Source organism: Mycteria americana, chromosome 12 (genome assembly GCF_035582795.1).
Source record: "Mycteria americana isolate JAX WOST 10 ecotype Jacksonville Zoo and Gardens chromosome 12, USCA_MyAme_1.0, whole genome shotgun sequence".
Lineage (NCBI taxonomy): Eukaryota > Metazoa > Chordata > Aves > Ciconiiformes > Ciconiidae > Mycteria > Mycteria americana.
The window spans coordinates 17,829,456-17,842,448 of record NC_134376.1 but is presented as its reverse complement, the minus strand read 5'-3'; the positions used below and the strand labels follow the sequence as shown (position 1 = coordinate 17,842,448).

Sequence of the window (12,993 nt, the reverse complement as noted above, 5' to 3'; positions counted from 1 at the left end):
CAGGGGGAGGGGCGGGCAGGCGGGGCCCTGCCGGGGAGAGCTCGTCCCCGCGGGCCGGTGTGGGGAGCCGGGCCCAGCCGGACCCCGCACCCCCCGGCGACGCCCTCCTCCGGAGGGGCCGCGGCGGCCCGGCCGTGGGAGGCAGCTGCCCCGCAGCCCGCTGGTGGCTCCGCGCCCGGGGTCTTCTGCTCCCGGCCGAGGGCGGTCCGCCTGCCTGGGGCGGGGCGTGGCGGCCAGCTGCAGTAAAGGCTCTCCTGAACGCGGACCGGCTGCACCGGCACACCGGCTGCGCCGGGGGCGGGAGCTTTCCTCCGGAGAGGAGGAGGCCTCGTGCCAGGCGCGTTCCTCCCCCGGCCCCGTTACCGGGGCTGGCGCGCTCAGGCGCCGGCAGAGAGGCCCGGCCCTGCGCTGCGTGGGCGGGCGCGGCAGCAGCGCTGAGCGCCGAGGGGGACGGCGGTGTCGCAGCCCGGGCGGCAGGGAAGGAGGCCTGGGCTCCACCGGGCGTGGGTGACGCCGCGGCCGGGCCCGGTGGGCTTGGATCCAGCCCTCCCTCCCCTCCCCGGCAGCCGTCTGTGCACAGCGGCTTCTGCTCACCGCCGGCTGCAAGGCCCGGGCGGGGACGGGGACGCTGAGCCCATGGGACTGGAAACCTCCCGCTGTCCCTGTCCCCGCTGCCCGGAGCCCGAAGGAGCCCTTGTGGGCGGCGGCAGGGGGTCGCAGCCCCGGGGGCCCGTGGGCGGCAGCTGTCGGTCCGGCGACCCCGCGCCTCTGCGGGCGGCAGGGAAAGGCGCTGCCCGCCCGGACCCCCGGGACGGTCGCCCCTGGGGAGGGTCCCGGGGAGCCGCTGCGCCGGGGCGGGGGTCTCTGCCCCGCAGACAGTGCCCTCGCCGGGGCGGGACGCGTCCCTGCGCTGGGGACGGCCGGGGGCATGGGACACGCGTGGGGCGAGGGGTGCGGGGGGGGCGCGTCCAGCGCGGAGAGGCGGGGCTAAGCGGCAAGGGCGTGTCCCGGGGCGGGGCCGCGGGGGAGGGCGGGGCCGGCGGCGGCCCCGGGGCGGGCGGAGCGGCGGGGCTGGGCTCGGCGCGGCGCGGCTCGGTGCAGCCGGAGCAGCATGAACCGCTTCAGGGCGTCCAAGTTCCGGCACACCGAGGCCCGGCTGCCCCGCAGGGAGGTGAGCGCCGCGGGACGCTCCCCGCCGTCCGGTACCGGGGGGGGCGCGGGGGCGGCGGGGCCGGGGCTCCCGGCGGGCAGGGGCAGGGGCAGGGGCGGGGCGGCCCCGGTAGGGCGCGGCTCCGGGTCCCGCTGCTGCGGCACCGCCGGTATGGCGGGGCCCTGCCCAGGTCCCCCGCCCGGTGCCCCGCCGCGGTGCGGCAGCGTCGCCCGGGCGGCCCCTCCTTGGCACCCGCCGCTTCCCGCCCCGGCGTCCGCGGAGGCTCCCGGCCGCGGGGCGCTTTGCAGCCGGGTGCCGGCGGGGAACCCCAGCCCTCTCCCGGGGCGGTGCAGCCCCCCCCCCCCCCCCCGGCCGGGAGCTGCTCCGGTGCAGCCGGTGCCGCTGGCTTGGGGTACCCGTCCCGGGGCGGCAGGGAGCCGGGCTGCGCCCCTCCTGCCGTGAGAGCCGGCTGGGCACGGCTGGCACAGGCGGTCGGCCTCCGGTTCGCGCTGCCTGCCGTCCCAGCTCGGCTTGGTACCTCGCCGGTGCTCGGCCCTCCCCGGGCAGCGCTGGCTCGCCCGTGCCAGCCGGGGAAGCGTGCACCCTGAGCGTGAAATGCTGGGCCCTGCTCCTGCCACCCCGCTTCCGCAGGCAAAGAGGAAGCGGTGGGGCCCCGCGGGATGGTGCTGAGCTCCGTCACCCTGCCCGTGAGCTGCGGAGCTCGGCACCGCCGAGGCCGGGCAGGTCTGGTGGGTCTCGCCGGGCAGCACAGAGCCATGCGGTGCCCAGCTCCGGCCTCCGCCCCACGAATAAACAGCCCCATCCGTGCCGAGCGTCGTGATCCGTCTTGGCTCATGAAGAGATACTGGATCAGGGGTGGGTTGTGCTGGTGGGCCACATCGGGGAGCGTTACCAGGACACGTAGCCCTTCTGGGAGCTCTCTGAGCCGGACACTCTTTGCCCGGCATCTCCGTAGCACCGTAGCCGTGAGCGAGGCTGCCACTGCTCTGCCGCAGTGGAGGCGGGTGGTGGGATCCTGCCCGGGTGGCTCCCAGCCCGTGGGGCAGAGGGGAGCTGGCATGGCTAGAGCAGGGTCCCTGCTGGGGACGGTCCCACGTGGGGAAGGGACAGCGTGGACCAGTTGCGTGGCACAGGCTGCTCTGGTTACCAGTCGTGCCGGGGTGGCACGCGGGTGCGGGAAGCTGGTACTCTTCGGCGTAGGCCATGTGGCCAGGAGTGGAGGCCTCAGGCTGGATGGGTAATGCTGCTAAAAATCATTGTGTCTTGCTGCCTTTGAAAAGAATTTGGGGGCCCCTGGGGCCACCAAAATGTTCATCTCCCAGCCTTTGGACTTCAGCACTCTCCTTCCCTGCAACCTCCCAGCCAAGCCGTCCTTGTGCCAGGCTGGCCCACCCTGCACTCACACGCCTCTGCAGACCCGGCGAGCACCCGAAACATCCCTGAGCTTCAGCTCTAGGAGGGGACGTGGTGGTCCCTGCCATTGTGCCTGGCCTCCAGCATCCCAGCATCACCGCAGTGTGCCGGCCTCGGTGCGTCTGCAGAGCAGGTGGCCGGTCACCGAGATCTCAGCCAGCTGAGCGTTTGGATGCGGATGAGCTGCTGCCAGTGGCTGGGGAGCGTGTGTGTCCGTGTGGTGTGGGTGCCGGGACGCCTGGCCCTGGGGGGTTATGGCATTCTCTGGGCAGGGACGTCCCCGTCACCGCTGCCCTGGTGTCAGTTCCCGTGGTGGGGGAGCTCTGCGGGACACCGAGGAGCGGTGTGCTCTTGCCCCGGTGTGCAGGGAGGCGTCTGCTCTGCCTCCGGCAGCCCGCACCGGGCTCGGCACACGGGAGGTGGCCTTTCCAAAAGGCATTTCCCATCCAGGCCTGAAACGTGTCTCTGGGAAGTGAGGCCACATCACCCAGCTCTGCGGGCAGGAGGTGGGAGATGGACGTCTCATCTCCAAACCCATCTCGGGTGTCACAGCGGGAAACGCTGTTTGTGTCCCCAGCCGAGCAGAGCAGCTTGTTTACAGAGGCGAAGGCAGACACTTGACCTGGCCAGATCAGGAAGCGCAGCGTAAACATGAAGGATCGCATCTGAGTCGCTTCTCCCCTTCGGGCAGCGTCTGCAGGGCTCTTCCGGCGCAGGCACCCTGAAAGCTTGCCGTTTGTTTCAGGGACGTAGCCACGGTGGTACCATATGCTTTACCGGCTGCCCTGGCACGCTGTGGGAAGGATCGTTTCCCCGGGGGCTCCCGCCTGCGTGCGGGGACGTTGCGGGGGGCCGGGATGGAGCAGCCCAGCAGTCACTGCGAAACCTCGCTGCAGGGGTCCTGCGTGGTACCCCCGGATGCTGGGGGCCAGATGTGGCTAGTGACCCCCCTCACCGAGGGACCAGCGCAGGGTGACGGGGTGCAGATTGTGGGGCCCTTCCTCCTGAGCCTCGGTCGTGCTCCAGACCTGTTCTCCACCCCCGCTGCAGCCCCCAGCCCACCTGCTGGGTGCGGGGAGAGGAGCCTCCCTTCAGCAGGAGAAGGGTTAACAGCTCTGCCACCGAGCAGGCTGCTGTGACAAGGACCAGAGGAAGTGCTGCAGGAACTGCTGCTCTCTTCAGGCCTCAAAAGGAAGCCGTGCAACGAGAGGAAACCTGGGGCTCGGTCCTTTTGGGGCTGCGTACGCACCTCCTTTCCCTGCAAAGGGCTCTGCCCTGCTTGCAGGGTAGCCACCGCTCCGGCCACCTGCTGCAGCTCTCTGCAATGCCAGTGGCCGCTGGCGGGTGGGCAGGCGTGGTGGCAGCCGTAAAACACACGCCTTTGCTCGAGGGTTGGACTTGGCCCTGGGTGTGCTGGGGAGCTCCTGGTCCTGGTGGCCGCTTGAGGCTGGGTGTCTGTGTCACCTGGAGCGGGTCCGGCTGACGCAGGGCATCCCGGTGCCCCACAGGTGCGGTGCTCGACTGTGGAGTAGTAGCGAGAAACACTGCAAAGCGGGATTTTGGTGTCGGAGCTGTAATGAAGTTCCTTGTCCACGCGGGAAGCACGCTGCCGGAGGTGTTTATCTGCCTCGATCAGCCACGGCCCGACCTTGCGGTGCTTTGCAGCCCAAGAGCCTTTGTCCCATCCCAAATTCCCCGACATCAGTTTATCGCAAAGTCCTCTGAGCCCTTCCCACCATGGGAAAGCCCAGGGCTGGGGCAGTTTCGGGGAGAGGCGGCACTGGGAGCCGGGATGCTCCTGTCTGCCGTTCCTGGCAAAGCTGGCCCCTAAGCCCCCAGCCCCGGCAAGGGGCTGCGCTTTTATGCAGGGAGCACGAGCAGCCACGTTGCCCCGGCCACCCCAGAGGAAGGGGCCCTATAAAGTGCCTCCGGCACGACTCCGTTGGTGTCAGCAGCCTCCAGGTAGAGCCAGGGCCATCGGTGTGGGAGCTCCGTTGGGGCTGAGGGTCTCTAGCAATGCTGTGCCGGTGCTTCGTTGTCTCCCCTCCAGCCGTGATCTGCCCGGGCGTCGGGCTCCTCTGAAACGGAGACATCTCTTGACACGGGTTTTCCCTCTCCATCCCAGGCCTGGATCGGGGGTATCCGGGCTGGTTCCGTTGCGTCCTGCGGGAACCACGTGAAGGCCAGCTGCCGCTGGATCGCGTTCAATGCCGAGGCAGCAGGTAAGGCACGAGGGAAGGTGTGCCAAGTGCGGCTGGGGGGTGTGGGGTGGATTTTCCCCTGTGGTCCCTGCGGGGCTCGTTGCTGGGTCAGCTCCACGGACCCCAGAAGGCATGAGGGCGAGTGGAGGAGGCTTTCCCCAAGTTCCCCCAAAGGTGCTGACAGTCCCGCACTTCTTGGCTTGCACTGCAAAGCTGGGTGCCCCCCCGCTGTGTCCCAGGCTCTGGGCGTTCCCGGGAGCATCTTGTGGGCGATGGGCAGGCTGGCGGGCGGCTGGTGACCTGCTCCTGTGTCCTCTCCCGCAGGTGTGCTGGGCGTCGTGCCGCTGGAGTGCGAGGACGGAGGCAAGAGGACCGTGTCTCAGCTCTGCTGCCACTCAGGTGAGCTGGGCGTCTGCCAGCCCCAGTCCGGCTTGTCCCGTGCTTCCGCCGCGCTCTGCACCGGGGCACCAAGGAGTCGGGTACCACCTCCCACCTCCACAGGAGGCGTTGGGCCCAGCGTGGGCTGTGCAGAGGGGCTCAGGTGCTGAGTCCCAGCCCGGGACGCCATGTTAGGCTGTGTGTTTCGCAGTCGAGGGGCTGGGGGAGCTGCTGGAGTCCCCAGGGACCGTCACCCACGGGCAGGGTGACCCTGACAAGTCTCACTTGTGTGCGAGGCACAAACCGACCGCAGCCACGCTGAGCACACGGGGCTCTGCCAGGCTGGGCTTTTGCTAAGAAGCCAAAGAGATCCACGTCCCTTCACCTCTCAAGCTGCAGCGAGGTCTGGACACGTAGCTCTTGCTCACGCTCTTCCTCTAGCACACCCTTACCGTGTTACTCATTGCACGCCCTGAAGTTCCCAGTACACCCAGTGCCGGGCTGGCGGAGGAGCTGGGGACGGCATCGCTGCGGGTGTACCTGGCTCCAGCGACGGGAGGAACAGGCTGGGCTGGCGGCTGTGTGGCCCTGAGCAGCTCTGATGTGGGCAGAGCGAGTGCTGCAGGGGAAGAGGCGGCTGGCAGCGTTGCCGCTGGCAGAGGAGCACGTGCCGCGGAGGCGGAGGGCTCTGCCTCCTGCCCGGGCGCGGGGAAGGAGCGGTGGGGAGCTCAGGGTACCCCTGTCCTGGTGGTGGAGCAGCAGCGCCAGCCCGGGGGGCACCGACCACCCATTTCCCAAAAATTGCACCACAGCAGCAAGGCGGGAGCCGGTCCCAGCGCCGCCTTCCTGCGTGCGGTGCCTTGGCATCGCTGCAGTACGGCGCAGCGTGCCCAGCCTGTGCTGCCTCCGCCCAGCTCGGTCCCTGCCCCAGCGGCGCAGGGCTGGGCACGGAGAGCTGCACCGCGCTCGCAAGCAGGCCGGCGAGCTCCGCCGCTCCCAGGCGAGCGCCGAGGGGTGCGCAGGGAGCCAGCGCCGCAACATTAACGGCTTCTTAATGAGATTTAGCGTGAGCCCTTTGATGCTGGCTGTGCCGGAGCGATGCCTCCAAAGCAGGGAAGGGATTTTTCTCTCCTCCCGGGGCAAATGCAGCAGAGCGAGCTGCTCGCTTTTCGTGCCTCCTGGGCCTGTCTCTCTGCAGCCTCCTGGAAGCAGAAAAGTACACAGTGACCTACTTTCCCGAGCGTGCCAAATGCATCCGAGGGGCTGCTGCTGATGGTGCCAGCCTTCCTCCCGCGGGGCCCTGCTGCTGGAGCCGCGAGCAGTGTCCCTGCCACCGGCGCGCCGAGCCGGGGCGTTACAAAGGGAGCCTTGTTACCAGCACGGCCCCAGCTGGCCGCGGCCTCGCTTGCCAGCATCCAGGCCGGCACAGACGCCCTTGTGCTGTTCGTGCTTCTCCCTGTGCCTCCTGGGGATGTCCGTCCTGAAATGAGAGCCAAACCTGGGTGACAGTGGGTTAGACGGGGAGATGCAATTGTGCGGTGCCGCCCTGCAGGGCTCCCGTCCCCCCAGGAAGGGGTGCGAGACCCTGACGGACAGCATGGAGGGGCTCAGGCTCTCGCAGCAAAGCTGAGCTGCTCAAAATGCCTCGGAGGGGCTGGGTCTGACCCCGGCTGCCCGCGCCTGCCTGCACACGTGTGTGTATGAAAAGGGTCTGAGGCTGGGGAAGAGTGAAGGCGTGCGGACGAGCTGTCTGCAGGGTGATGCGGGGATGAACCTCCGCCCTTCTCCTTCCAGATGTGGTGACGGACTTTGACTTCTCGCCCTTCGATCAGCTCCTGCTGGCTACGGGCTCTGCTGACGAGACGGTGAGTGCTTGGTGCCGGGGGTCCTGACAGGGCACCCTGCGTCCCCCGGCGTGTCTCTAGGATTCACTGTAGAGCCCGGAGGAGATGGAGCCGGAGTGATGGGAATAAGAGGAGCCTGGGGTGGAGGGTGCCAGCCTTGGGGAGCGGTGTGGGATGTCCCCAGATCGTGGGGGACAGGGCAGATGGTGTCAGCCAGGGATCAGCCCTCTCCCACCTGGGACGCCCGCAGCTCTCATCCCGCCGAGCTGCTATGAGGAGTCACCTGGTGTCCTCAGGGACCAAAGCCTGGAAAAGCAGTAAGCCCGGGTCAAGCGCTGCCGGCACCCAGCCGGGTCCGACTCGCCTGCCTGGGGGCTGACCCACCTCTCCCTGGGGCTGCAGGTGAAGGTGTGGCGCCTGCCCGAGAGCGGCCAGGACATGCCCGGTGGCGCGGGGCTGACCCTGGGGCCCAAGGGGGGCCCGGTGGACGTGCTGCAGTTCCACCCCACGGCGGACGGCATCCTGGCCAGTGGCGCGGGGAAGCGAGTCACCGTCTGGGACGTGGGGCGGCAGCAGCCGCTGACAGGTAGGCATGGCCGTGCCTGCCGGCTCCTGCCCGCGACGTCTGTCTCCACCGTGCAGGCGCCCGGGCTCAAGCAACGGGCTCAAGTCCAGACCTCAGCGTCACCGAACAGGCAGCACGGGTGGCTTTTTGGGCAGGGAGCACCGCAGCCCCTCGTGCGTGCGGACGGGCTCCCCTACGCTCTGATGTAGCGGTGGAAAAGGCTCCTGTTCTGCCCGGGGTGTCTGTAGCAGCTTTGCTGGGGATCCCCCGGGGTGACGGGTCCCTCTCCCCGCGCGTCCCAGCGCGTGGGTAAGACGTGGGTGCTGCGAGCTGTGGCTGACCAGCCTTGCCCAGGCCTCGGCTAAGGCGATGGGGAGAGGAGCCTGGGCAGCAGCGCAGGGGTGCAAGCGCCCCGCGGCTTTCCCGGGGCTGCCACCCTTCGGATCGAGCCGCCAGCGGCGCGGGCACGCTCCCTGCACGGACGCGGCAGCGTCCCCGCGGGTCCTGGCCCCTGCTCTGCCTTTCGGAAAGACCGGGTCGTTTCCCCCGGCAAGCGCTCCCGGGCCCACGGGCGGGAGAGGGAGGGTGCTCGCCCGCGGCAGGAGCCCTGCTCCACGCCCGTGCTGAGCCTGCTTTCCCCCCGCAGCCCTGCACTCCCACGGGGACCAGCTGCAGAGCCTGGCCTGGAAGCCGGACGGCCGCCTCCTCGGCACCTCCTGCAAGGTGAGCGCCTCGCCTGGGCCTCCGCCCGCGCCCCGGTCCCGGGGGCCGCGCGGTGCCCCGCTTTGGGGGAGAAAAGGGCGGAACGGGGGTCAGCGGGGCGCCGGGGCGGAGCGGGCGGCGGCACTAGATGGCGCCTGCTGCTCGCGGCCCGCGCTGCGGGGGCCGGGCGGGCTCCTGAGGCGAGCGCGGAGGCCGGCTGAGCCCCGGGCCGCGGGGCCCCGCGCCGAGCCCGCGGGCAGAGCGAGCGCACGGCCCGAGCGAGCGGGCTCCCCGCCGCGCTGAGCCCGCGGGCCCGCTGCGGAGGCGAGGCGTGCGGGCCCAGCCGGCTGCCGGGGCCCCAGGCCGCGCACAGAGGCCGGGTGAGCAGGGCCCAGCGCGCTAGCCCCGCTGGGCCTGCAGGCCGAGCGAGCAGGCGGCCCCCGCCCTGTGCCGAGCGAGCAGGCCGAGCGAGCCGGCGGGCCCGAGATGGAGCACGGAGGCCGGCCGAGCGTGCAGACCAGACCGCGGGCGCAGGCTACGCGAGCGGCCGGCGCCCCGTACCGCGTGTGCAGGCCGAGCGCCGAGGCTAAAACCCCGAGCCGTGCCACCTGGGGTGCCGGCCAGCCCCCGGCCGTGCCGCGCGGCCCCCGAGGCCCCGCTGCGCCGTGCCGCGTGGCTCTAGCCAGCACGGTGTGCCCTCCCCAGGTAGCACCCTGGCAGCAAGGCCGGCGCCGGGGCACCTCCCCGCTGCCTCCGCGCCCCAGCCAGCCGTTTCCGAAGGGCGTCCCGCGCCCCGTTAGGCTGTGGGGTGCCGGGCAGGAGAAGGCTCGCTCCCCTGCCTGCGGGATGCTGGGGAGCGCCGGCAGGTTAGCATCCGAGGGTCAGGCTCCAGCCCTGGCTCTGCTTTGGAGGCTCCCCCCTTCTCTGGGAGCGGTTTTGAGGGTGTCGGGGTCCTGGTGAGGCTGTGGGGGTCCCGGGGGTGTGCCCCTGCCTGCGATGTGGGGCAGCACCTGGGGGACACTGTGCAAGCCATCCATAGGGGCAGGGACCGCAGGCAGGAAAGTGATGGGCAGGAAGGAGGGGGGCTGCTCGCTCCAGCCTTTTGCCTAATATGGCCTGACATCCTGCTGGCCCCAGGGTCCTTAACCCTCCTCTGTTTTCTTTTTATCTCAACAGGACAAGAAACTGCGGATCTTTGACCCCCGAGCCAGCCCGGCTGCCTCCCAGGTACCGTCCCTCCCGAGTGTGCTGGGCGACGTGGTGCAGGCAGCCCTGCCTGACCGGGGTGCCCGCTGCCTGCCGTGGGGTGGGCTCGGTGCCCCAAACTGTCCCAGCCCTGGCACAGCTTGGGAGAGGCGATGCGACGGCACGGGCTGAGGGCAGGGGGAACGGGCAGCCTCCTCCTCAGCCCCGGTGGGGTTCGGCACAGGGGACCCCTGCCCTCCCGCTGGGGCTGGCAAGCTCCCCCGGTGCACTGGCACGCTGCTGCTGGGGCTCTCTGCCTGTGGGCAGCGATCCCGAGCCCTGCAGGCAGCGATCCCAAGCTCCGTGGGTGCGAGGGCTGTGGCGGGGCTGCGAGCTCCTGGGCTCTGCACCGCTGTGCGGGAGCCGAGCAAAAGGCTCTTGGGGACGAGGACCTGCCAAGGGTGAGGGCTGGGTGGCTGGATCCGCACAGCTCAGCAAATAACAGCGATTAAGAAATAAGTAGAGGACTTAAGCCTTGACGTCGGGTTTAAACAGCCTCTTATTAGAGGTTTCCTGTGGCTTGGGGGCTCTGGCTGCCGGCGGCCGCCGTCCCTCACTGCAGAAGGGGCTGGAAGCCTTTGGGAGGGGAGGGATGCAGTGGAGAGCAGGGCAAGATGGCCGCAGGAGGCTCTGCTGCGCCTTGTGCCTCTCCTGCCGCCGGCGCACGCGTGCCCACGGCCTCCGGTGCCTATGCTTGGGCCTAGTGGTAACCCCGGGCACCGACCGGAGGGAGCCGGTGCTCTGGCACTGCGCTGCACCGCGACCCTGCTGCCGCCGGCTGCCCCTGCGCAGAGCCCGGGTGCTGAGCTCCCGTAAGGCCCTTGGGCGCTTTCTGCGGGTACGAGCGGTGCCCTGACCCTTCAGGCAGCCTTATAAATACACCACCACGATATATAAATATAAACCCAGCGATTACACGTGCAAGCGAGCCAGGGCAAAGTGAAGTGCTCCCGGCCCTCAAGCGGCCCCTGTGATGCTCCCCTGCTCCGGGTGCCACTCAGCATGGCCGGAAGGTACCAGTCTCTGCTCCCAAACTCGTCCTGCGCCTATCCGCTGACGGCCCCAGGCGCTGCTCCCCTCCCCGCCTGCCCCCCGCTTCTCCCCCTGCCAGACCTGTCGGCTTGTATAACGGCGTTTCGGCAAAGCTGTGAGCGTGATGGGCTCGAGCCAAGTCTCCTGGGGAGGGTGGACTCTGTCTCGCTGAGCTATTAAAAATAACGTGTGAATGATGGTGGCTGTTCAAAGCAGGCAGCTCACTTCCCTCCGCTGCCGTCTGATCCAGCCCGGGGCCGGCGCTCAGGGTTTGCCAAGAGAAATATGCACCTTCGCTGCCGCGGCCGAGCGCTGCCGCGCCGCAGCCCTAACCCCGGCCGGCTGAGAATTGATGAAGATGTTTAGTCTTGGAGAAGTACTGTGCTGAAGGGGAAAACTTTAAAATGCCATAAATCCTCTGGAAGTTTGCACAGGGCTTGCTTAGCCAAGAGGAATAACACTCCTGTGTTTTGTTTTTTCTTTTTTGCCCGGTTGCTGGAGGGCCGGGTTATTTGGAAAGGCTCCTTCTCCCCCGGGCCAGCACGGTTACGAAACCGGGTGATGCTGGGGCCGCCGTGCGGTGCCAGCACCTCGTGAGCTCCCGGCTTTGAAGTCGCCCGGTTTTTCACAGTGGTGAGCGAGGTGAGCGGCGTGATGGGTTTTCCAGCTGGGCTGGCCCCTGCCACGCTGCGGCTGGGTTTCCTCTGCAGCAGGCAAAGGGCTTGGGCTCGGCACCACCGCCGGCTCACCCCGCTCCCTTTGCGGCACGTGGTGCCGAAGCCGTCCTCGGTAGAGGGCTGCTCCTCCGGCTGGTTTTCTTAATTTGTCAAGCCCGCCTCATTAAACCGTTCCTTTTTTTAGAGCAGGGGAGAAGGATGAGAAGGAGCTAAAATAAGAGCCTCGGGAGCGGGGAGGAGGGGTCGCCGCTGCGGTGCCGTGATGCCTGACAGCGCTCTCGGGTCTTGCAGATGCAGCACGCGCGGGCCTGGGGACCGAGGGTGGATGGCGAGGAGGGTGCGCTGCCTGCCCGGTCCAGGGCCAGGCTGGCAGGCTGCCCGCGGCCGTGCCCTCGATGGGGGCCTGACCCCCCATTCCTGGCTGCGTCCATCACGGCTATTTTGAGCACGTCCCAGCAGCGGCCGGGAGAGTGTGACGCAGTGGGAGCAGCACGGCCGGGGTCTGGCTGACCCCAGAGGGTGCCTGGTACATACCCAAGGCCCCTACGTCCCTTGGGAGAGCAGCGGCCTCAGCCTGCTGGACCCCCAGTCCCTCATTGCTGTGTCTGGGCTGAAGCAGGGAGGTGCTTCCACAGCAGCCCCTCTGCGAGCGTTAGGGCTGGGCTTGCACCCCGTTGCTGCCCAGCCTGCCTTCCTGGGCCCCCTAAACTCGCCTTGGAGATGCCGGGGCCACCCCTTTGCTGCAGCGGGTCCTGCCGTGCCTCCCCGTGCAGCTGCGCTCCCCCTGCCCGGCTGGGTCTGGGTCCGAGAGCCGCTGTCCTTCTGGAGCGGTCCCGTGAGTCCCATCCTCTGCCTCATCCCCTCCCAAGGCTGCGCTGACCTGGCCCCAGCCCACCCTCCCCTCCCACGGGCGCTGGTGGTCGCCCTCCTCGCCTTGACCCTCTCGCTGGAACGAGTCACATCCTCTCCTTCCCAGCTTCAGCTCTGCCGTGGCTTTTCCGCTCCCGCCCTCGCCCGCCCCACAACGCCTGGGCGAACCCCCCGAAATGTCCCTCCCACGTTCCCTTGGGCCGTGCCCTTGGGGTGCATCGTGCATCAGCCGTGGTCCTTCAGGCGTGAGGGGACGGGGCTGGGGGACAGGGTGCTGAGTGGGGGGTCGCAGCACCGGGAGGGTGGCCGTACCCTGGCTGATGCCCCAGGTGGGTCCAGCGTAGGGCAGCAATTCGGGTATGGCATGGGGTACTAAGGTGGCACCTCTGCTTGCCCGCTCCCCTGGCCACCCTCTCCTCTGGGTCCTGGCAAGTCCTGGGTCCCCGGGCTGGGTCCCTGGGCTTCCTCTTGCCGGGGCCGGCCGGGGCCAGACGGGCACGCAGCAGCCTGCCTGCACCCACGGGCCAGGGTCTCGCCTGGCCTCTGAAGCAGCGCTCTCCAAAGCAGGGTGCACGAGGCAATCCCGGGGAGGGAGAAGGAGAAAATACTAGGCCTTCGGCAGCACGTGCATATCGTTTATACATCAATCAATATACATCTGCTGGGGGTGCGTCCTCGAAAATATTTACTGACAGGGGTGTGCAATCAAAAACACTTGGAGACGCTGCTGGAAAGAAGGGAGGTGGCTGCCGGGGGCAGAAGGCTGCTACATGGGGGGGGGGGGATCATCCCACGCCGTGTGGGCAGCGTGGCCGCACGTGAGCCAGTGCCCCGGTTTGGTGCAGCAGAGCCGCATCGGCCAGACGCAGCATCGCTCCGGGCCCGCGGTGTGCGG

The 12,993-nt window shown here is 69.0% G+C and overlaps 1 protein-coding gene across 3 annotated transcripts in view; it reads left to right on the top strand.

Annotated features, from left to right (window-relative positions):
• The first annotated feature begins 1,042 nt into the window (after nucleotides 1-1,042).
• CORO7 (coronin 7) overlaps nucleotides 1,043-12,993 on the top strand; it is a 39,094-nt gene continuing 27,143 nt past the window's right edge. Inside the window, exons 1-7 of one of the 3 annotated variants that reach the window (XM_075515661.1) lie at nucleotides 1,043-1,171; nucleotides 4,710-4,806; nucleotides 5,110-5,184; nucleotides 6,958-7,028; nucleotides 7,410-7,593; nucleotides 8,219-8,295; nucleotides 9,451-9,501. In XM_075515661.1, the coding sequence (XP_075371776.1) occupies nucleotides 1,112-1,171; nucleotides 4,710-4,806; nucleotides 5,110-5,184; nucleotides 6,958-7,028; nucleotides 7,410-7,593; nucleotides 8,219-8,295; nucleotides 9,451-9,501 (615 nt within the window). In that variant the 5' untranslated portion in view covers nucleotides 1,043-1,111. Of the gene's footprint in view, nucleotides 1,172-2,201; nucleotides 2,701-4,709; nucleotides 4,807-5,109; nucleotides 5,185-6,957; nucleotides 7,029-7,409; nucleotides 7,594-8,218; nucleotides 8,296-9,450; nucleotides 9,502-12,993 lie in introns of those variants that run through there. The other 2 variants (XM_075515660.1, XM_075515662.1) reach the window with 2 other exon arrangements.